Source organism: Uloborus diversus, chromosome 6 (assembly GCF_026930045.1).
Source record: "Uloborus diversus isolate 005 chromosome 6, Udiv.v.3.1, whole genome shotgun sequence".
NCBI lineage: Eukaryota > Metazoa > Arthropoda > Arachnida > Araneae > Uloboridae > Uloborus > Uloborus diversus.
The window spans coordinates 144,450,297-144,474,202 of record NC_072736.1 but is presented as its reverse complement, the minus strand read 5'-3'; the positions used below and the strand labels follow the sequence as shown (position 1 = coordinate 144,474,202).

The 23,906-nt window shown below is 33.1% G+C and overlaps 1 protein-coding gene across 3 annotated transcripts in view; it reads right to left on the bottom strand.

The window, feature by feature from the left end:
• Window positions 1–23,906, bottom strand: part of LOC129223976 (furin-like protease 1, isoforms 1/1-X/2) — a 414,934-nt gene that overhangs the window by 69,297 nt on the left and 321,731 nt on the right. For all 3 annotated transcript variants that reach the window (XM_054858365.1, XM_054858364.1, XM_054858366.1), the window contains exons 4-9: window positions 16,637–16,765; window positions 14,539–14,615; window positions 7,823–7,911; window positions 5,994–6,166; window positions 2,154–2,366; window positions 822–922 (exon numbers count right to left, since the gene is read on the bottom strand). In XM_054858365.1, the coding sequence (XP_054714340.1) occupies window positions 822–922; window positions 2,154–2,366; window positions 5,994–6,166; window positions 7,823–7,911; window positions 14,539–14,615; window positions 16,637–16,765 (782 nt within the window). The remainder of the gene's footprint in view (window positions 1–821; window positions 923–2,153; window positions 2,367–5,993; window positions 6,167–7,822; window positions 7,912–14,538; window positions 14,616–16,636; window positions 16,766–23,906) is intronic.

Genomic DNA, 23,906 nt, shown 5'->3' with positions numbered 1-23,906 from the left:
AAATTCATTAAAAAATAATTAATAAAAATTCGATTTTAGAAAGAGATTAAACAAGCTGAGAACATAAACAACAAGCTGAAGAACATAAATTTCTCTTATGTCCTTGCTCAACATTAAATCTTACTTAAAACGTACGGTTTACTTCTTAATTTGTTCGGTTTTAGTTTTTACTATGCGTAGTAACAGGGGACAGGGCGAGAAATCCACTACGAGGACACCAAGTCCGTTGCAAGGACGGATTCAGAAATTTTTCAAGGGAGGAGCGATTGATTTATATTACTTATTTTTTCCTATGTATACTAATTTGAAAATCTTGATTCCAAAGGTTTTCGACTTTTTTTCCCGAAATAGTTCCGAGATAGAGGCCCAAACCCAAACCTCCCTTCTCCCAACATCAATGAAAGTCGTCTAAATTTGCGTTTTTTGAACTTCATTTTCGAAAAATTACCGGTGGAGAGTCCCTCAAGGGAGGGACGATCGCCCCCATCGCCCCTCCCTTGTATCCGTCCCTGTCTTCAAGCCTTCGGCTCAATTTGACTCTTTTTTTTTTTTTTGTAATTTCTCTGTCTTTTGTTTTACAGTAACCTCTCTTTTTTTTTTTAACTTTGTACTAGCCACACGACAACATCCACTATGCGTATTTTTTTTCACGGATGTAGCTGCTGCAGTTACATAGGAGATGAGGGAGCGCAAATATTTACAAAATTAACTGTAAGTGTATAACTTAGCTAAGAACAAAAAATATTATGAATAATGTTTTACACATGCAGCTTTTTTCATGCAACATGTATTTAAATACGAAGAGGTAATTGTATACATACTTGGCTTCTAAGGCAAGCGCGCAAATTCCCGCGGCCAAAGGAGCTGAAGCAGAAGTTCCAGTATGAGTCGACGTGCAACCATGATGAAGATCAGTTGTGACCTGAAATATTAGATGAAATTACTATACGTCCCTCTCGATAGCTTAGTGCATAAAAATTGTCTGTTCACTTTCAAGCATGTATCAATCACGATGTGACGTCATTCCTTTATATACAGGCTCCGTAGCCGACCGTTGCACAGTGATTCGATTAGTACAAGCTAGGTGGACCAAAGTCATGTTCAAAATTCTAAACTTTGGTATTAGGATAATGCAAACAATAAACCAAAACAAGATACTTAGTCACTTGTTTGTCTAACTCCCTTTCGTCACGTGAGTAATAAGGTTCAAAGGTACGTATCCGTTTGTAATTGAATAAAGCAGTTGAGTTCCAAACATCATTTCATCACCACAAAATTAAAGTGTTCCTTATTTCATAGGATTTCATTGTTCAAGATGGATATTTTTTATACTAGTAAGTGCTTTTTTTCTTTAATTTAATTAATCTATCTGATAGTTAAACAATATTAATTTTTTTTTAAAGATGAAAAAAGGATTTTTTGCCTGTTTCAAAACTTTCAAGTGATGGCAATGACTTGTACCCATTTGAACCACCCGGGCTAAATTTTCTGTATATAGTAGCTACAGCTTTCCCATTAATAATAAGACGTATTATAGTCAGCACACTCGAGTACAGCATATTTTTTTTAAAACAAAGCTTTGAGCGCTACAATAATTCTTCAAAGAACTCCCTACTCGAAAGAAAACATGTTGTACTAGAGTGTGCTGACTATAATACTCCTTATTAATAATGAGAAAAGTGCAGCTATTATATACAGAAAATTTGGCCCGTGTACAAACGGGTAAAATCATTACCATCACTTGAAAGGTTTTAATCGACCAAAAACTCCTTCGTTTATCTTCAAAAAAATTTTTAATATTGTTTCTGAACTTGACTTTTGTCCAGCTAGCTTGTATTAATAGAAACACTGTGTGTTGATATCTTAGGCCACAAGTGCAGGTTCGAACCCGGCTAAAGTCGACGGATTTTCAGGATGCAGAAAATCTGCAACAGCCCATGGTGAATTATTATGTTGCATGTAAAAGAGGAAGAAAAACCCAGAAAAAAATGTTTAATATCATTTATGGACAGCCCCTTCTGTAGAATCAATGACATGCGCTGAGAGTCTGCGCCTAAGCTTTCGTTGCTGTCGTCTACAGTGTGAAATCAACATTACGGTTGAATATCAAAAAACGAAGCCTTGATGTTGGAAAAGATGAATAACACACTTACTATTTGCCTCTCTCCATTCGAACCACTGCTGTAGGTAGTAGCCAACGTAGAAGAACAGGCTTCGCTGTACCATGGAACAAGGCCGTTTTCGGTGGCACTGCTGATCGACAAAGTCCACATGGAGTTCGTGTAGCCATCACAGTTGCAGTTATCGTGTTCACGGCCGCCGTTGCCAGATGCCCAAACGAATATGGATCCTAATCCGTTTCTTCCCTTGAAAATGAGATAAGGAGGGTAAATAACTAGTTATGGGCAGTCAACCCAGTTGTGGTCTTGTATTTTCAATATCAAGTATGTAATAGATATCCCATTACAGGACTCTCAAAATAACATCTTTTATGGGCACCTCATCACATTTTTTTCCAAAAATAAGTTTTTATCAACAGTGTGAATTATTATTTTAATGGTTCTTAGTTAACAGTTGAGAATTTCCTTTGTATTAATGTTTTTGAAGGGTGAAAGGGCTTTTTGAAGGGATTGAATTCTTAAGGACCTGACATTGCTGTTTTTTTTTTTTTTTTTTTTTTGTCAAATTGCAGTTTTATGGGTACCTCCTTAGCGTTTTCCAATCATATTGGTATTCTTCTGCCAATATTTAAGATATTTAAGATCCTTTCAAGCTAATGTGCCCCTAACTAGTCAATTAAAAATCTTAGTATTTAGTTATGGGCACGTATGACCATAATTTGTTGGCCAAAATAATTATGTAGCATTTATGATAAAACAGAAGCTAAATTTGGCAAAACGATAAATAAATTATTCAGCAGTAGAATAGTTATACTGATTTTTATTTATTTATTCATGTTGTTGTTGCGCCGACAAATCTTTTAAAAGCGATTTTTGAGCTAACCATTTTTTAATTTTAATGTTGCTTGAACTGGTAAGTCAAGATACTTTCAATTTGATTATACTGTAAGAAAAAAAGTGTGTTAATGTTGTTGAGAGGGAATACTGTTTTTATTTATTTAGTTAGTTATTTATTTTTTTGGGTTATTTCGTGAAAATAAATAATTACCAAAAAACAGTCTTTAATATGACTATAACTAAGCGGGTGGGACCATAATTGGTAAAACCAGTAAAGTCCAATGGCTTTCAAAAAAAAAAAATCGTAAGTGAAAATTAATGAAAATATCAGAGCTATAAAAGTGTAATTTCTAAGATCTAATACAGTTGCCGTTAGAATTACTTTTTTCAATGAATTAGAACTGCAACATTTGCATCCAAATTTAAAAAAGAAAAAAAAAACTATAAGTATGCCTATAACTAGTCTTTTACTCTATATCAACCCCCAGGTGAGAGAGGGAAGTTCAAATCTTTTTGGTAGACAATATTATTCAATAGAAGATAGTAAATCATTTAATTTTCAAGAATTGTTTGTCGCCATTATTTTTCTGATAGAAAGCGTTGTAAGAATGCGAACTTCAATATTTAAAGATGTACTTTTTTCTCAAGTTTGAAATTGGTCAGAGCAAATAGGAATGAAAAAACATAGACTTTAAATCAAAACATATTGAAAATCTTTTGATTAAAATTCATCTTTCTAATAAAAATTCTCCCATTGGATTTTGTTTTTCATTTAAGTTTCAAAGCATTATTTTAGAACTTAAAAATTAGAATACGCAGCACAAAAGATGGTTGAAATAAATGAATTATGTAAATAAAAGAACAGAATGAGATTGAAGACTAATTTGAGTTTTGAAAATAAGGCACATACAATACAAGTTACATTTGGCTTCAATAAGTTAAATATTGTTACAATATATATATATATATATATATATATATATATATATATATATATATATATATATATATATATATATATATATATATATATATCAGACACATGGAACGAAAAAGAAAAAAAAGTGCTCAACCGAGAAAGTGAAGTAGCTAAAGGAATTATAATAGTTTAAGCAAATGATTAATGACGTAAACAAATAATTCCTTTTTTGAATGGTTCATTTTGCAGTTTTCCCAGAAGATTTGCACGAAGTAAATTTTTCTTTTTCTGACTATGATAGTTTTAGCTGGTAACTACTTCACAAACTAGACAAAGACCTATTTATTCTTCTTTTTATGCGGTTTTCAGTTTGAAAATGACTTTATGATGACGTCAAATCTGTTTTCTGAAAATAGTATGACTTCTTGAGAATAAAAACAGCATCATACACGCATATTTCTCGTCGTGCAACTTAATACGCAAAGTCTAAGCCTCGAATTAATATTAGACGATCAATCTCAATTACTCCTTAATTAGATCAAAAGAACTGGAAATCTTTCTGGCTGGAATATATAACCAGGAATAATTAGATGCTAACGTAGCGATAATATTGATGCAAAACGTTTTAATAGTTAAGAGTGCAAGTGGATCCTAAATTAAATTGAAAAGGAAATTAATGATCGTCAAAATTAGCTTTGGTGACTTCGTTTTTCTTGATGATTCTTATCCTGTCAAATGAAAATTATTGCGTTCCTCAGTTACGGATTAGAGCTATTGTTTTGGAAGTTAACATTTTTGAGATATAAGTAAATACAGGCAATACCTAAATATATAAACACCCTAACTTTGTACAGGAATACCTAAAGTACCCTACCGAATGCATATGGCGACCAAAGAAAGACATGTGAGAAGCAGGACACATCCTAGGTCACTTCTCGGAGGGTCACGTGACTCCCTGTTTCTGCAGAAAACGAAACTAATCCATTTTCACTTTTGAAATATCGTGCTGAAATAAGATAAAAAGTGTTTTCTGACGTTTTTTAGGTCATTCTGAGTGTTTTTAAATTTAAAACAAAACTTATTAACGACTGTAATTGTCGATTGATACGTCTATATTAGACGCATCAATTGATGCACAAAACAATCTACAAGAACTTCAAATATGTTAGATCCTTGTTTTCAATGCATGAACTTTACATCTCATAAGATACGTCCGTAACTGAACCAAAAAATATTATTTAAAGAATTGCTTCTGGAAATCTTCAGAATTCAATTGCTTTAGAAGTACTCCATATTCTTTATAAAGTTGATAAAATTAAACAAGAATCTAACATATTCAGAATCTTTTTAGTAAAGCTCTAGATTATCGGTCGCCAGTCGCCAATGGGTGACCATTTTATTGAAAATGGCTACCAAAAAATCAAGTCCTAATTGCCAAAAGTGGCAACTACGTGTTTCTTTATTTGCAGTCCATAAACGCCGTATACTCTCAAACATTTTTTAGACATATTACGTATATGATAGCATACACATATTGTGCATAATGGATTACTGGGAGTATGCACTCAGAAAAATTAATGGGAACATCACTGCTTATTTGTTAAAAATCATATCCAGGGCCGCCTTGAACTTAAACTTTTGAGAGGGCGGAAATTCTCAATTTGTTGAATGATGATACTTTTGCCGAATGGAACTCCAAATGTGGCCGAATGGTGATAATTTTTCTGAATCGTCAGAAAAATTTGCCGAATAAGGAAATTTTTGGAAGGTTACAGTGACCGCCCATGACCTTCCATCTGGGCGTCCCTGATCATATTGTGTATCACGACAACACGCTTCCAATCCTTAGATTTTCAGCGCGTCAGTCGACTCCACCTTGGTAACTTAATTCGGAGCACACTCCCTGAAGGTTATTTATTTTTTGCGCTGATGTTTAAAAAAAAAAAAAGACTAACAAAAGTCAAAAGTGGCTACCATTCCTTGTGACTCTTGTAACCAGTGGCTACTTCTCAGAACTCCTAACCTAGAGCTTTACTTTGCACAATTGATACTTCTGTTGCGGTGGAATTGCTCTAAAGAATGGTTAAATCGTTGTTGAGAGGAGCTGGCCGACTTACTTTGAGGATGCCTTCTTTGAAAGCGGTAGAGGCAAGGGGCCCTGGCCCGTCTACAGTTTTCCCATCGTCATCAGGGCCCCACGAGGCACTATAAATATCAATATGCTCCGGGTTTAAGCTCAAAGACTGTGCCTCCACAGCATCTGTCACGTCCCCATCCAGCATTCGAACACCTGAAAAGTCACAGACTCGTAAAATAAATAAATAAATAAAATAAATGTCAAATCGTGTTTGTGCACTTCTCCGCATACAAATACGCAAAGGCGATAACGTTAAAATCGTTGGATGACAATCGATTTTGTTCATCAGGAAATTGAACTCAGTAAATTTAGGGAGGTAGATTTTGCACAAAATGTATTTACACTGTAAATAATTTACATGAAATAAAAGGGCACCAAAACAGAATTGAGAAAAAACTGACACCACCAATCGTACAACTTTAAATTGCTGTAAAAGCTAATAATATTAATTCAAACAATAGTCTTTTTAAGCAATGTTTTTTAAGTTTGGAGGAAAACTGATTCACAAAATCATTTGTTGTCATAAACGAAATAAATTTTAAATAGGCACAGAGTTAAGGATGTCCCCTACTTTTTGCCGACGCAAAATTTCCTTCCAGCTTGTTTCTCAAATTCAACTTTACCGGGACCGCCGTAACTTTCCTCCTTTTACCCGGTGGTAGTTAGTTTACAGTAGGTTGCAGTGGCGTCACTACGTACCGAAAGACCTAGCAACGCGACGCCCCGGAGTTGTATGGGGCCTTAAAATTTTGGAGCTTCATTTTTATTCCTTTTATTAAACTTTTCCCCAAATCAGACTTAGTTCGAATGGTTATGTCTGGTTCTGAAGTTCCAAAAGTTTACACTGCTTGGCAGTCCAGCAGTAAAGGACAGCCAAGAGAGGTTTTTAGGTAGAATCTGTAGGATTGGGGGACCCAGACGTCAGTAGTATGCCCCCCCCCCCCCCCCCGTGATACATAATATCACTACTCATTGAGACAGATATGCTCGTGAAATTTTTTAGGCTTATAAATGTCCCGAGTAACGAGTGATGGGGTCCTATATCAAGTAAAAGTAAAATGAAAGTAAGAGTGCATGGTTCTGCTCTCCCCACATGAGTTTACTCGACAACCTACCTAGAACTAAAAAATTGATATAATCGTCGAAATGATTTCTAGCTATGTTTTACGGAGCAAATTAAAAAAAAAGAAAAAACATCTTAAAACACTGTAAAATTAAGCAAAAGCATTGGATTGTTGATTTGAATCTAGTCTTCTATATCGCTTAGCGTATCGTCATTCAGTGGGCCACCAAGGTTGTTCCGGGCTCCGTACGATTGAACGGGCGCGCTTTCTGTCACAATGGTCCCGACCTTACCGTTTGATAAATTTAAAGGGGGAGGAAATTTTAAATGCCGACGAAAAGAAGAGTAAACCGAGTTGAGGTATTTATATTTTGTTCATAATTTTGCACAAACTTCAAATATTGAGTGATGTAGAAAAATTGAGGTTGGTAAGAGACTGAATGAATTTTTACTTTTTACAATTTACAAATCATATGATTAGCACTTTTTACCGCGATTCTGTTCAGATGTCAGTTCTAATCCCCTTCCCTAAAATAAATAAATAAAATATTTATTTACAATTTATTTCATGAAAAGCTAAATTTTCATGGAACCAAACTGTTTCAAGCTGCATTTATTCGGAAGAATTGCTTAGAATCTATCATTTAAACTATCTAGATTTGGTAATTTCAATAGCCTGAACAATTTTGTGAGCTGAAAAAGACATTTTACGTCGTCATTTTAATTGTTCAATTTTGAAAAGTTACCTCCAACAAGGGCTTCATAGGCTACACCTACAGCGCAGATACTGTTATTTGCGTTGGCCGCAACTTCTCCAGCACAACGGGTTCCATGTCTAAGAAAAAAAAAAAAAAAATTATTATGCTTGACAAAATTTCAAGCAAAAACATTCCACTTTGCTTTGAATAAAATCATTATTACAGGCCTAAATAATTACCAATAAAAAAAATGAAACGCTATGATATGCATGATTCTAACAAAAGCTTTCCATATAATAACTTATCTATTACGGTACGCATATAACAAAAGTTTATACTCAGACTTGAAAGAAACTAAATAAATAAACAACGAAATATATTAAAAGTCTTAAATAATTCTAATCATTAAATATTGTACATTTCTAAACACAACATCGAGTTTTATAATTTTTTTAGTTATGATACAAAGTGTGATCTATTACACAGCGAAGAATTTAATTATTCAAAAATAGTTGGAAAACAACGGAATTATATTTAGAGTTGTAGTTTCAAAAAATTATGTTTATGCCTTTTTATTTAAAAAGAAATGTTACATTCACTTAACTTTATAAAACAAGATTTGAGGAAAAAAAAACGTACATTAAGGCAACAATTTACAATATGAATTTTGAAATTCCCTGTTAAAATCTGTTGTTTTAAAAATATTAACATGAATTGTCATTCTTATATTTCTGCTACTAAATGATGTTCACCAGTTTGCAAAATTAGTTTTCTTCTACGTCAAAGAATCAGGCGTGAATACACCTAAGATTTGAGAAAACGTCAAATATAAAATGCTGCATATTCTCATACTCCAGACTAAAACTTTGATTCTCAACTTTTCTAAGTTTTACGTATTTGTTTTGTTCTTACTGCGGTGAACTCGTAAAAAATCTAAAAATTTGGTGGCGTACTATGACAAATTCAAAATAATTCTATTTAGTTAATTGGCTAGTGTATTTATAAAAGCGTCGCCTCAGAGCAACAGTAAGATATCTAGTACCAGAAATAACAATAAGATACCTGTTGCTCTGAGGCAACGATATGTTTTGTAAAAGCAGCAACCGGGGGATAATAATTTTCTATGAAACTTCTTTTCAACGAAAGTGGCATTAAGTTAAGGTCGACGAAACAACATCGTGATCAACTCAATGAAAACATAAAATAATTTGACTTTACTTTCATGGTCAAAAGCAGTTGGTCAAAATGTGCTAAATATTCAAATAAACTCTAATAAGTGGCAACAAAATATTTGATGGGTCAATTTGTATAATGAAAAAATCAAGTTTGACCATGACCACACATATTCTAACTTTAGCGGAGAAATGTGCCGGAAATCAGAAAACTCAACTTGCATAATTTTGGAAAGAGATCATTAGTACATGTCCAAAGCTAATCAGATTTAAATAAATGCAAATGCCACTCAAGATAACAGTTTCCTAAGCAACGAGAACTATAAAAAGTAATAAACGGTTATGCATTTCTTTCTTATTCAACTAGATTTCACAAAAGCCATTGGCCTACAAAAGAGAATTGTGAATTAGCTACCGTTTGCAATTACATTCACAGTGTGGGACTTTTAAACGATGCAGTAAAACCTGATTTGAACTGTTTTGAAACAAAATGTCTGACCTCTTTGTGGATTTATCATGCAAAAGAACATACAAAAAGAGAAAAAACATGTTTTTGAAAGGAGAACATGTCTCAATAAAATTTATTCGAATGGATGAAAACTTAAAAATCTTTACTAATAATAAAGCTCCAAGTCTCTCTGTCAGGATGTGTGGATCTCTGTTACGCGCATTGCGCCTAGACCGTTCGGCCTATTTTCATGAAATTTGGCATGAAGTTAGTTTGTAGCATGGGGGTGTGTACCTCAAAGCGATTTTTTGAAAATTCGATTTTGTTCTTTTTGTATTCCAATTTTAAGAACATTTTCCCGAGCAAAATTATCATAAGATGGACGAGTAAATTACCAAGTTATCATAACGTGGAACCGTAACATGGGCAAGCCAATTGGCGAGAAATTCACAATACATTATTTGTAAGTATACAGGCGAACCAAAAGACCTTTTAATCTTCTACTACAGGCAAAGCCGTGCGGGTACCACTAGTGAAATAATAAAGTTGTATATATAGACAATTAGATGGATAAAATAAAGTGCACCGCTTAATATTAAAGTAAAAATATTTGCAATATAAGAATAAAATGACGATTTTATTTATTTTCCAATGTAAACGAAAAGTCATTTAAAAAACTTTTTGCTTTAAAACTTTTACAATTAAAGACGTCATGGCGCAAAAATTAACTTGACATCACTAGTTACAAAACATAGTTCAGTAACAGGGCCGCTAAAAATGCCTATTTTTTTTACGGGGAGAGAAGGGGAGGTGAAGGTTTTCAGTTTTCCGAATGACACTCCGAATTTTCCCTAAAAAAAAACAACCATGAACACATGCCCAATGACAAGAGACATTAGGCATCTGTCTCTTTTTTAATTTCAATTTTATAATGCTGTCTTCAAATTTATCGAGTTGGAGGTCACAGTGACCTCCCATAGAGAAGCCCAAGCACTCTCAGAATTCGATGTTACGAAAATAAAGACATTCACAAGCGTTTTTAGAGAATTACGATCTGTTAAAAACCAGAACGAAAGTCCTTAACCAACCCTTTCAAACCAATCATTAAAATAATAAAATGCAGTGATTAAATGTGGTCTTTTGAAAGAAATAACACAACTCTCATAACAAATGATTTCTTTCATAAAATTCCGAATAAAGAAATGAAGAAAGCACAGCGTCGAAAGAATTACTGCGCATAACAACGCATCCTCTTCCGAGAACATAAAGAAGGGTAATGGATAACGTAGTGAATGATAAAGGCGAACTGTAAATGAATCACGTCCATATTTTCCTTCATTACCCAGGCATTCTTGGACGATGTTCCAAGTATTCATGTAATGGAGTAAATGTTTCTCTTTTCATTAATACAGAATATACTCAGGAAGAATATACGCAGTAAGTGAAAGAAGGTATTAGACAGGGTTCATACTCTATTTGGATGAAAAAATTCCATGACTTTTCCAAGACTTTTTCATGACTTCAATGAAAATTTTCATGACCTTGCTATACGAAGAGAATAGCACTATTTAATCTCAAACTTACTAATTTTTGGAATGCCACAGCCTCATTGAAGCACTTACTCGTAATAGAAAAAATATAAGTGTACACTTAAAAAACTGAACTATTCTTATCTGTCTTCATCATATAAATTTAAATAACGTAAAAATGCAGTGAAACGAATATGATGATGCTTAAATATGTAACATTTTTTTCTTAAACAGGCAGAATGATATTGAATGGGACAAAGGTTGAATGAGTGAGTCATCACTAAGTTTCAATAAATTTACTTCAAAAGTTGACTTTTAGTGTCAACAGAACATTCAATCATCCACGTAACTTGACAGTATTTTGGTTTTTTAAAATAAGGCAGCATAGTTTAGTTCTTTAAGTTTCTAAACCAGATCTTTTTTGATTCATTACTGTATGGTTTTTTCAATCTTCTGGTTTAAAAGTATACTTGTTTTGTTTACTTATTTGCACATTTTCAAGTGCATGTAAATTAATAGGTTCAGAAATTCCAGAACAAGTTAGATTCCTGACATTGAGCGTAGCAGTGGGTCGCATAGATTAGTTTTGCGGGTCGTATGTTGGGCACTATTTTAGAGTATTAGAATTCCTCTTTTTCTGTATTCTATTGCCTGGCTAAAGATCTTTATTTTCTAAAATCTTCAATAAATTAAGATAAACTCTGATAAATTTAATAATAAAGTTCTTACGAGTGATGGAGTCTAACTCGGATTTTTCCATGACGTGAAATAAATTTCCATGACTTTCAATGAAAATTTCAATTTTCCATGACTTTTCCAGGTCTGAAATTTGCTTATTTTTTTTCCATGACTTTCCAGGATTTCCATGACCCGTACGAACCCTGTTAGTAGTAATATAAGAATTAGGAAAAAGAATAACAAAATGCTCGTAAAAGTGAGGATAAATAATATGTTAGTAATGAAACAAATGTATGTGAGCATTTCAAGCATTCAGGCTTGAACAAGTCATTCCATTAGAAGTAGCAGTTCTTTTTGGAACAATTTTGCACGAAAGAAGAGGCTTTATTTCAACTTTTTTACAGTTGGCGAGACAGTTGTAGCCATGTCGTGAAAGCAAGTCATTATGTATCTATTTAGCTATTATCTTTACTAATAATAAAGCTGAAAGTCTGTACGTCTGGATGTCTGTTACGCGCATAGCGTCTAGACCGTTCGGCCGATTTTCATCAAATTTGGCACAAAATTAGATCGTAGCATAGGGGAGAGCACTTCGAAGCAATTTTTCGAAAATTCGATTTTGTTCTTTTTCCATTCCAATTTTAAGAACATTCTACCGAGCAAAATTATCATAAGATGGACGAGTAAATTACCAAGTTATCATAACGTGGAACCGTAACATGGGCAAGCCAGTTGGCGAGAAATTCACAATACATTATTTGTAAGTATACAGGCGAACCAAAAGACCTTTTAATTTTCTACTACGAGCAAAGCCGTGCGGGTACCACAAGTTTATAATAAAGTTGTTTAAAAACTCTATGTGTGATTATAATTTAAGATAATGTTAAACCATTACGGTTAATTTTGCGCCACTTCAGATTTTTTAATACGACGTAAGAAAAAAAAAATAGAGGACCCGTGTTGCTCTCTCCAGGCAAGTAGGGATGGACAATGTCGTTCTTTTTAATGATCCGTTCATCAGAGGATCTTTTAATCTTTTGACCAGTACTCTGAATTCGTTCATTTGAACAACTTAACTCATAAAAAAGTTGCAGGTAATATCCCCACGAGAGTTATTCACTTACAATGAAAATGTTTCATTGGTTACGTTTAGAGATTGTAATACCGGTATTTCGACCTAATTAGCATTTTTGTAAATACCGGTATTAGATGAGGTAAAATACCGGTATTATCGGTATAAATAAAGTTTTTAGTTAAAAGAGTTTTAATTTAAGTCCTATTAGGTATCTAGTATATTCAAATGTGCACTTTGTTTTGGATGAGGCAGTGTCAAAATCAATCTATTAACGTACAAATTTTGCTTCAAGAGCATGAATTAATAGAATATCATTAAATAAAAGTAGCGACAAAAGTACAAAATGTTATTTTCATCAATGATGGTGTGATGAATCGCATTTTCGTGCGTTTATGTGCACCATGTTTTTATTTCTTCCACTTCCTTGATCGTCCTATAAAACATTTTGAAGGTGAAAAATAAAAACGATTTTTTAAATGTGTAAACTGAAAGTAATATCAAATGAGATGAATAAACAAAACTCATTATGAAATTAAATGTGAAGGAGATAACTATATAAAATAAATATCGTCGTTCGAAAGAACGACCGTTCATTTTTTAGGAGATCGTACTGCATCGTTTATTTTAAAGAGTCGGTCTGTCAGACCCGTTCGTTCATGAACGACACATCCTTACTGGCAAGGTTGTGAAGAATGTTTTCTACTCTTTATTTTACAAAAAAAAAAAAAAAAATGACACTGTTGTACATAGTTCATCGCATCATTCAATGATTCTTATGTTACGGTTTAGAAGCTATTTTGAAGTTGTTGAAAATACTTTTCCCGAATTGTAATATTACGTGAAATATGTTAATGATAGAAATCATGTGATGTTATAAAATACGAAGGGCAGTTTTTAAACACTTGGAAATAAATTTTTCTACTTTAAATTTGCACTACTTTTAGAAAAATAATTAACTTTGAATCTCCTTTCTGATTCGGCTCATAGCATCACAACCTTAAATGGCAAGTTAATTTTGAACCACGCAAAAATTTCATTTTAATGGATTCAAAAATTATCATTTCTTAATTTTAGGTTACTATGAAACGATTTTAAAGTTTTTCTTTCATTTTATACCAACAAATATAACAAAATTATTTAAATATGAGTGGGGCAGTTTAAAATAGAAAAAAATTGGCTCAAGGTTACCCTGAATGACTACGGGTAGGACATATGCATTCCAACGTTTAAAAGGAACGGATTACTATGCGTCTCAGCCTGTAAATTTAAATCCGTTTGATAAAAAATTCCAAATGCGAACTTAAACAAATTTTATAACCCTACCTAGAAAAAAAGTTTGTGTTAAATGACACATGTCCAACAATCAGGTAACACTTTACAAAAAGTTAAGGGGAAAAAGTGTACAATATACTGTTAGCGTGTAGAAAAGAGCAATTGTTTGACTCAAAATTTAAACCTTTTTGAACTTTTTTAAAATTCCTGTCATTGTTATTAATTGACTGGATTGTAAACATTTCCTTTCACGGATTTTCTAGAGAAAACCCCCATTTTAATTCCTAAGCGTCAAAGGACCCCTGTGCCAAATTTGGTAAAGATCTGACGCAAACAGTGGATATGTTAATCCCCTATGAGGTTTTTTGCCTCCCATAGGGGACGAAAACTCTCTTTTGTGTATTCCTGAGCATCAAAGGACCTTTGTCAAATTTGGAAAAAATCAGACGTAAACTGAAGATTTGTATAAGGAACATGCTCACTCATGCAAACACAAATAAACAGCCATTTTTATATAAAAAGATTGATCATCCACACAGTAGCCGGGGTCAAAAAAGTTCATTAACGGAGAAAATAGTTTTTGCTATTACCTGTTTGAATCGATTATGTCATATCTTGGTTGAGGATCACCATCATGGTTGTTGACGTCATAACTAGCATCCTTGTCCTAAAATTAAAGTTATTACATATACTTGCGCACGTCAAGGTTTTTACAGAATCAAAAGCACATATCAGATAACTAAACTTTTTAAAATAATAGTAAAAGATTCCGGGCTGTTGGGCCGTGGTCTGTGTGTTTCAACTCCAAATGTTTCGACCTCATCTTCAGTAGCAGCGCAGACGCAGATTCCAGGGAAGCGATTTCTTAGGGGCCATTCATTAATTATACGTAAGGATGATTTTGTCAATTTTTGACCCTCCTCCCCCCATCTAAGGGTACCTAAGATTTTTCAGACCCCCACCCACTATTCTTAAGTAAGATTCCATTTCGTTTTTCAAAATAATAAAATAACGGATCTTACATCACTGGAATCAATGTTAAATTCACTATTATTAAATCAAACCTTTTTGTGCAAAGAAATATTTCCTCGAATCTAGACAGAACATTTTTTCGACATTTCTTTGTATTTGATGCAAAACTAGTTAAAAATAAAGCATATCATGCATAGTGTGATTCTTTTTTTCTACTTTGCACTATTCATTCCTTGTAAAACAAATAAAAAACAGCTCATCTTTTTAGTTTTTTTATCTTCCAGACGCAAATGAAGTACGATCACTGCCAAACCACTTGACCGCGCGATTTCCGATACAAAATATCGACTTGTAAAATATTACGTAAGAATGGTTTTGACCCCCCCCCCTCCTCCAAAGTAAGGATATGTAGAGATTTTTCCAACCCCCCTCCCCCCGGGACCCTTACGTAATTAATGAATGGCCCCTTAGCAACTAATGCAAGTATCGAAGTGTTGTCAGCTTGGTCCCGGTTCGGGATTGGTTGATGAACGTCCGTCCCCGTTTCATCAGCCAATTCATCAGTCTAATGGTAGGTGAACCCCTCCTCTGTCTCGTTTTACAGCATGATTTAGAAAAAAAAAATCAATGAAAGCCTACCTAGGACGTAATCTTTATACGCGTTTTACTCAAAACTTGACAATGTCCACTTACATCCCCTTGCTTCTCACTTAATCATATGATGTTGTGAAAAACACAAGCTCAAAGCTAAATAAACTCAAAGCCAATAATAGACATAAATAAAATATTTGACACTTAAAATTTGCAAATTATTACAGCTATTGGATGAAAAAACATCCTACAAATTGCTTTTGTCAAATATCTTTTCATCCACAAACTCACTTCTTTTGCAATGAAAAAGGCGTTCCCTGTAACACTGAAACACGTGAATAAAATATGACAACGTATATAAAGTACAAATTCAGAATGAAAAAAGGTTAAAAAACCAGCAAACAGCTGTTTCGGCACTCTAAAATACAAGTGCCATCATCAGTGCAATTAAAAACGAAGACAGGTTCAACCCGACTAAAACACAGTCGAGGCGAACAATGGAATGAGAGACGAGTTGTAAAAGATATGAGAGCAGTACCGGAAACGATGTGTGTTTTAGTCGGGTTGAACCTGTCTTCGTTTTTAATTGCACTGATGATGGCACTTGTATTTTAGAGTGCCGAAACAGCTGTTTGCTGGTTTTTTAACCTTTTTTCATTCTGAATTTGTACTTTATATACGTTGTCATATTTTATTCACTATGCAGTACAAAGTTTTCGACTACTTTTTATGTACTGAAACACGTGTCTGCAGTACTCTGCAAGTTTTGTGCAATAAAACGTTGTTGCTTTTAATTTTAACGTATGTGTTCCTTACTTGCAAACAAAAAAGTAGGCTAACGCTATTTTACGGCATTTCTGAAACTCATTTTGCAATCTCTAAACATTTGCTTTTAGTTTTCTACAAAACTAATTATTTCTTATTCAGAGGACAATATGAAGTATCATGAGTAAACAGGCAAAGTTACATTTTACAAACGAGTGGTTTTTCTTTTGTTGTTAAATTCCAGTAATTTGCTGCTTAAATAGCCATAAAAGAGGAATTCCGCAGATCTGAAGATTGAAATTCGCGAACTCTGGCGAATAGCGGAAAGTTCACAAGTCTTTGTATAGCTCAAAAACTTACGTAGTTTTTGGAAATATCGGGGTGATCTTTTTCCAATCCATCATCTAAAATCGTAACTACTATTCCTTTTCCAGTGACTCCTTGCGCCCAAGCATCTTGCACGTTCATGTCCAAGCCTTCTCCTCGGTTCTGGAAACAAACAAATCAGTTAAACAAAATAATAATCATAAAAAAATAATCACTAAAAATCCAGACTTTGAAGTAAGAATATTGAGTCATTTTAATGAAGCTTGACAGCTACAACAAATTACTAACTTTTTTTAAAGTCAATTAAGTAAAAAATAGTAGGAGCAACCGCAATTAATGATTAGTGCTAATTCATCAACATTGAGTAAAATTTTTAGCATATTATGAACATATGCTTTGAAGTTTTTAACTAATTAGTTTGTAAATATTTATATGAAAAATTATATTTCGTATTTACAATGTGCCAATTTTATTATAAGATTGATTACTAAAATAAAAAAACCTAAACCGAGTGTAGTTCTTGTCAAAAAAGGTGGATTTATGTTTTAATACTCTATACCTCTTTTTTCAACTTTGGAAACACAATTGCAGAAAATTTAAGTTGGACAAGTGCATACAGCTGCAAACATTAGTTAGCAGCTTACTTATTCATAAATGTAAAAATGTAAATGGGCATTTACGGATAAGCAAAAATGAAATCTGCATCATAAGAAATTAAAATTTATTTAAATTTTAAAGATATTAGCCAATTTTAAAGAAAAGACAAATTACTGAAAAAAAAAACCCAAAACCGAGTGTAATTTTTGTCAAAAAAAAGTTGGATTTGTATTTTAAATAGAGTCGAGTCCCGACTTACGCGAGGGATGCGTTCCAAGACTTCTCGCGTAAGTCGAAATTTCGCGTTGTAGAAAAATGTACAGGTCCAATTTTTTTTTAGAAACATATCGAATTCTTCTAGATACTCTTAAACAACTCTTAAACTGTTTTAAAGCATTACTAAACTACACATTACAATTTCTTACGTAAAGAACTGAACTTATACTGTTTAAAAAAAATAAAAAAGCCGTTTTATTGAACATAAAATGCACAAAATGAATGATCAATGGGAGGGAAAGATGCACAAAATGGATGATCAATGGGAAGGAAAACATAAAATAAAACAACACGGCACGCACAGTATAAGTAAATTCTGCACTATAATAGTACTGTACAATAGATATAGTAATGATATTCATGTGTTGAAAAATAAAGAAAGTGATTTATGCTTCATGATCAAACAGTTATTCTTTTTTAATACATTTTTAAATACGATTGCTTCGCCTTTTCTTCTATAACGTTTCCATTTTTGGCAAAAGCCTCTTTTCCTGATCTCTTTAATCCACAGTACAACAGCAGCTTCCCTTTTCATAATAAATATTTACTTTGCTGACACTACTCTGCAAGCTTCAATATTGAAACAAAGTTCTGAACTTTTACTAATATCTTTTTTTTTTTTGACTTTTAATTGTACGTATGGAAAATTCACTCATATTTATTGCCGTGCTACCGTTGACGTTTTGTAGTTCTTCAAGCATACCAAGAATCTTAACCTTTTTTTCTTTTTTTTTTTTGGCAGAAACTTTCTTTTTCTTCCCATGTTGAAACTTTGGATGAAAGAGTGCACTAAGGTGTCATTATATTTCATCAACTTTAATAATTGGAATGAAAAAAATAAAAATAAATGAAAATTGCTGAGTGGTTATTTCATGCACTAACAACGCGATGCGTAGACTAGTTTGGTGTGACAACTTTTGCTGTCATTGATACTAAAGGGGTGTAAGAACAAACACGACATCAGTATTTAGTAGACAATAACGAAGCCGATCCAGTAAAACCTGTAAAGTTGACCACCCTTGTAAGTTGACCACCTGTCTAAGTTGACCGCTATTTTCAGGCACGGAATTAGATCTGTGTCATATAATTCAACCTCTATAAGTTGACCACCTGCTAAAGTTGACCACCTGCTAAAGTAGTGCACCGCAAGTGGTCAACTTACACAGGTTTCACTGTACTTTCTTCCAAAAACATTCGTGTTGTCGATGATTCGCGTTAGCACTAAAATTAGTTGCTCGGGAAAAATTCGCGTTATAGCCCTTTCGCGTAAGTCGAATCGCGTTGTAGCGGGAGTCGACTGTACTCCATACCTATTTTTTCAACACTGAAAACACAATTGCTGAAATTTACTTTGGACAAGAGCATACAGCTGCAAACATTAGTTAGCAGCTTACTTATTCATAAATGTAAAAATGTAAATGGGCATTTACGGATGAGCAAAAATGAAATCTACATACATCATAAGAAATTAAAATTTATTTACTTAATACGATTCAGTAATGGAAATGAATAATAATACTCTTTAATTAATTTTTTCAATCTGCAATTAAATGAAATAAGTAGAAAAAAGTAATTTAAGCTTAATTACGACTCGATATCCATTAAAATTGGAAATGAAAAGAACTTCACGAAATTAATTAATTTTGCGATTCATCAAGTGAATCAGTGAAAGCAGAAACAAAAAGAAAACAAAAATTGATTAATAAAAATCTTTAAGAAATTTTGGACCCAGGCATGTAAAAAAAATCACAATAATTCACTTTCGTCATAAAAATTAATATTAGCTTAAAAGTGAAAAAAAAAAAAGCATATTTGTCCTGCACATAGCAATAAGAACTTATTAAGGTTGTTACTTAGATGAAAAGTGATCGAAAATGCTAAGCAATAAAACATAATTTTAAAAAAAAACATAAATTCAACAAAAATTGTTAAACAAAACTTTTCTTGACACTGTGTAGGTGTTTTAAGTTATTTTTTTAATTTTAATCATACATTTTACTTAGTTTAAATTCTATTTCCCACATAAATTATGCACAATAACTCATCACATTGCAAACATCCAATTGAGTATTTGTTTGCTTTTGAAACCTGAAGCAGGAATAACAAATTAAAAACATATTTGCAATTTTCCATAGCTCTAATGAAAGCAAATTAAAGCAGTAGAAAAGGCCTTTCTAGCTATTTTTTACACAGCTGTCTTATATAATTAAGCAAGCTGATTTTTAATTCGAAAATCAAATGCGCATTTTTTTCTTCCTTTTTTTTTTTTTTTTTTTTAATTGAACGATTAACTGAGTTTTCCGAAGAAATAGATTTACGAATCAATGGAAGCATACTCAGTAAAAGCTTAAGAAATAAAGAGAGAGAGAGAAAATGCAGAAAAATAAACTACTGTAAACTCTCTGATTTAAGAAGACTTTAATATGCGGGAATACGCGATCAAGTAATAGTTGCTAAATATACAATAAAATCAGTTTTATTTCCAAGTAATGGAGCAATGTTTTAAAACAAGTACTCCATGGATTTTATTTTATGAGAAACGAATTGATGGTCATATCTTTATGACCTCATTTTGAAGTGAGTAGCGATTACGAAAAACTATTCAATCTTTTGAAGTAAATATAAAAATGTTTTTGAAAACTAACTGATAAGTTTCGTGTTATTTTAGAAGTCAAATTTGAAACTTCCTAAAAAAAAGTTTGAAAAATCGCATTATTATCTTTAAAAATTTCAATATTCGAAAATTACAGATTTAATTATTCTATAAGTGTTTAAGGACGACTATCCCACGTTTCAAAAAGTATACGCATTCAAAAATGACGCGTTAAATAAATATTCCAAAAATACATTCAACTTCACAAAACGAAAAATTTATTTATTTTACAACAGTTCAACGACGGTTATACTAGGTACTTTTAAAAAGCATACGAAATCGAACATCACACGTTAAATAAACACTCTAACAAATAAATAAGTCGAACCAATCAATAACCATATTTGAATGCACTAGGCGAAAGTCTTTAAAAAGAGTTAACCATGATGTCAGTTCTAAAATGTGTCCTGCCATACACTTCATCCTTCTTTAATCAAAGTTTTCTCTCCCGACCCGATCGATCAGACTTTGTTGCAATAACATTTTCGGGAGACTTTTGACTCTCGGAGGACGAATGCTAATTAAGACGGAGCGATGCATCAAAAATTTGTGACGGGCCCCATGCTCAGCTGAACTGGATAATGACAGCGGACGCAAGAGCAAAAATTAATGGGATTACATGTACACCACAAGCACAATTGTAGTTCCTGCTGCACACGCTTCGAGGGATCTGATGAATGCGACACAGAAGGGTCGTCCACGGACAATTCATTCACGATGGATGACGAAGGGCGACAAAGGAATTTGATTCATGATCCGGGAGGTTGTTTCTTAACGTTTAGTGCACTTTCTTAGCTAAGATTGGGTTGTTTTTGTTCAGTGGCTCCTGATTATTGGGAACGGGGGACACTTAATGGACATCATTTGAAGTTGAGTCAAGAGAATGTATTCAATAATCATGAAGTAATAAGTTTTGAGTATGACCTCAAAAGTTTAACAAAATTCATTTTAAATAGAAAGACAAATGAAGATCAAAAATATTTAAAAGAAATGAAAACGAGAAGAGAGGCATGAAAAAGTTCTTCAAAAATTTAACCTTAACGATTGCCAAGAATTAGTATTCCACTCAGCATTCACAAGAGTTAAGAGGATAAATAGCTTGGAAATTATAATAAATATTCAAGGCATGGAGCAGTTGTTGGGAGTTCCTGAAAACCCAAAATTATCAGGAGAAGAAAAAGCCATGATTGATTATCAAGCACTTGAAAAACAGGGCTTAACCGATGAAATTCGAGAAATTTGACCACATACTACAGCAAGAAAAAAAATTTTTCAACTTGGAAAGATGACTCTGGTTATATAAGAGGAGTTGGAAAACCTGACAAAATAATTGTAGTAATTGATACTACAGAAAGGTGTAAAATTAATTCATGAACACAATAATATTCTCACAAAAGATGAAAGTGAGAAAACTTTTGTTTTACACATTGTTGCTAAAGACCATGAAAACTGTCCTACTTTTACTAAATCCTCACTTATGAAAAAATAATGTTCAACATTCGCTTGTTCACACTTTGTTTTGATTCTATAGAAATTATTTGACATAATAATATGTATTCATTCTCTTCAAGTTGTTGCGTTATTAAAGAAAAATGTACTCTTGTAAAAAAATTTACGAAATTTCTTGGACTAGTTTAACTTTAAGGCATTTGAGGCACCCCTAGAAACTGTCCAAATGAACGGAAATTTTGTGCAGCCTGTTTTTTTATTCACTGGAGCAAGATAAGAGGGTGGGAGCAATGAAATTTTAACTTTCCAAAAATGCCCTATACCTAAGGGTCACCCAAGGCCACATAGATCAGGTTCGTGGGCCACATATTGCACGCAGGTTATAGAATGGACACCAGTTTTAAAGGATAAAATCAACATCAATAAAGCACAAGATCGAAAAATTGCTGCATACACGCGCTTCAAGATTACAAGAATCACCTTTTGAAAACTGAAAATCTTTGGAGATCTCGATGATAAGTCAAAGCCACTGAAGAACCACTGAATAATCATTTTTACCATTTTAAGGCTCCAAATATATTAGAGAATACTGAAACAATACTTTGAAAACGCAAAATAATTTCAAACATAATTTTATCAAGAACCTTTATTCCATCCAAATTTGATGAAAAGATTTTGTATAATTAAATAAATGAAAATAACCAAAAAATAAATAAATAAATAAATAAATAAATAAACAAATAAAGTAAATGATTTTTTTTTCTTTTGCAATATCCAGACACTTTCTAAAATAATAAAGCATTCACTATATCCCATTTTTCAAGAAAAGCCCCCCTTTGAAGAGATCGAACACCCAATATTCTAAGGAACGAATTCCTGAATATTGGGAACGAATTCCTCAAATGCATTATGGGCAACAACGTCAGCTGGAATCTATGCAGAATACTTCAAAGTGAAAAGAATTATAGATTTCTTGCCGACCAAATAACTCCTCCAGCCGCCATTCACAATATTTCTTTTTCCAGTGAAATGTTTTCCATTGCAATCTAAATCAAAAAGCAATGGATTTTCCGTGTCGCCTTGCGGAAAAGAAAGATTGGATAAACGAAAGATCGGTCAAGAGGCTATGTCTGTCCTGACCTGTGGTGCAGAAGGAACTCTCCATCAAACAGCACCATCCACTTTATTTCAGTCCTCCATAGCCTTGGCAGCGTTCTTTTCATGTCGAAAATAAATGGACAGGGCCGGAGTATCACGTTCTTTGCTTTTAGAAACGTAGTTTCCCGGCTTTCTTGAAGAACTTCTGTCAAAACGGAAGGAAAAAAAGAAGAGATATGTTTTCGATCTTTGAGACGTTCTCACCTATTGACGTAAAAGAAAGGAACAGACGAAGTCGTTGATTTTTCTTTGGTTGCATATTGGGATATTATTTTCCAAAGCCACAATAAAAGTTTTAAAAAAATAATCAGGAAATAAAATTAAAAATTCGCAGGAATTTTATGTATATTATTTTTTAAAATTAACTTTTTGTGTAAATCTGGTTTTTGTAAAATAAAAAAGGGGGGGGGAGGGTCTTGTGCCGTTTATTTTAAAAATGCCAAGGGCTTCGAATTTTAATTCCATTTTTTTAATTTTCAATTTATTTCAATCAATGGATTCTGTTACAAAAATTCATTTCACATATAATATAAAGAGAAATAAAATATGGAAACATCAATATATTTTACCCCTCTATTCGAAATTTCCTGATTGAGTTGATGGGAGTGAAGGCAATATCAACAGCCTGACTAGCTCCCACCACTCCGAAAGGAACCATATTTAGGGTCAGTTTATAACGCAAGATAATAACAAAATAATAAATAGTCATCCAAAAAATAGATGTACATAATACAGATACTGGAAAAAGCATATAAAAATTCATAACATGATCAAGGTCGCATTGAATTGGGGTTCCTAATTTTCGAATGCAATTTTCATACTACCGTGAAACTTGTGTAAGTTGACCACTTGCGGTGCACTACTTTAGTGGTCAACTTAAACAGGTGGTCAACCTATAGAGGTTGATTTATATGATATAGGTCTAATTCTGTGCCTAAAAATAGCGGACAACTTAGACAGGTGGTCAACTTACAAGGGTGGTCAACTTAGCAGGTTTTACTGTAATAACATTACACTGTTAACAATTCAGGAAGATTTTCTGGTAATTGTTACTGTAAAATGGCGGACTTACAGCATCGCTGATTTTTACGGTAATTTATACCGGAGAAATAAGCGATCCCAGCTCCAATTGGTTTCTGTGGCCCTACCGAGGAAACCGTATAATTTTAC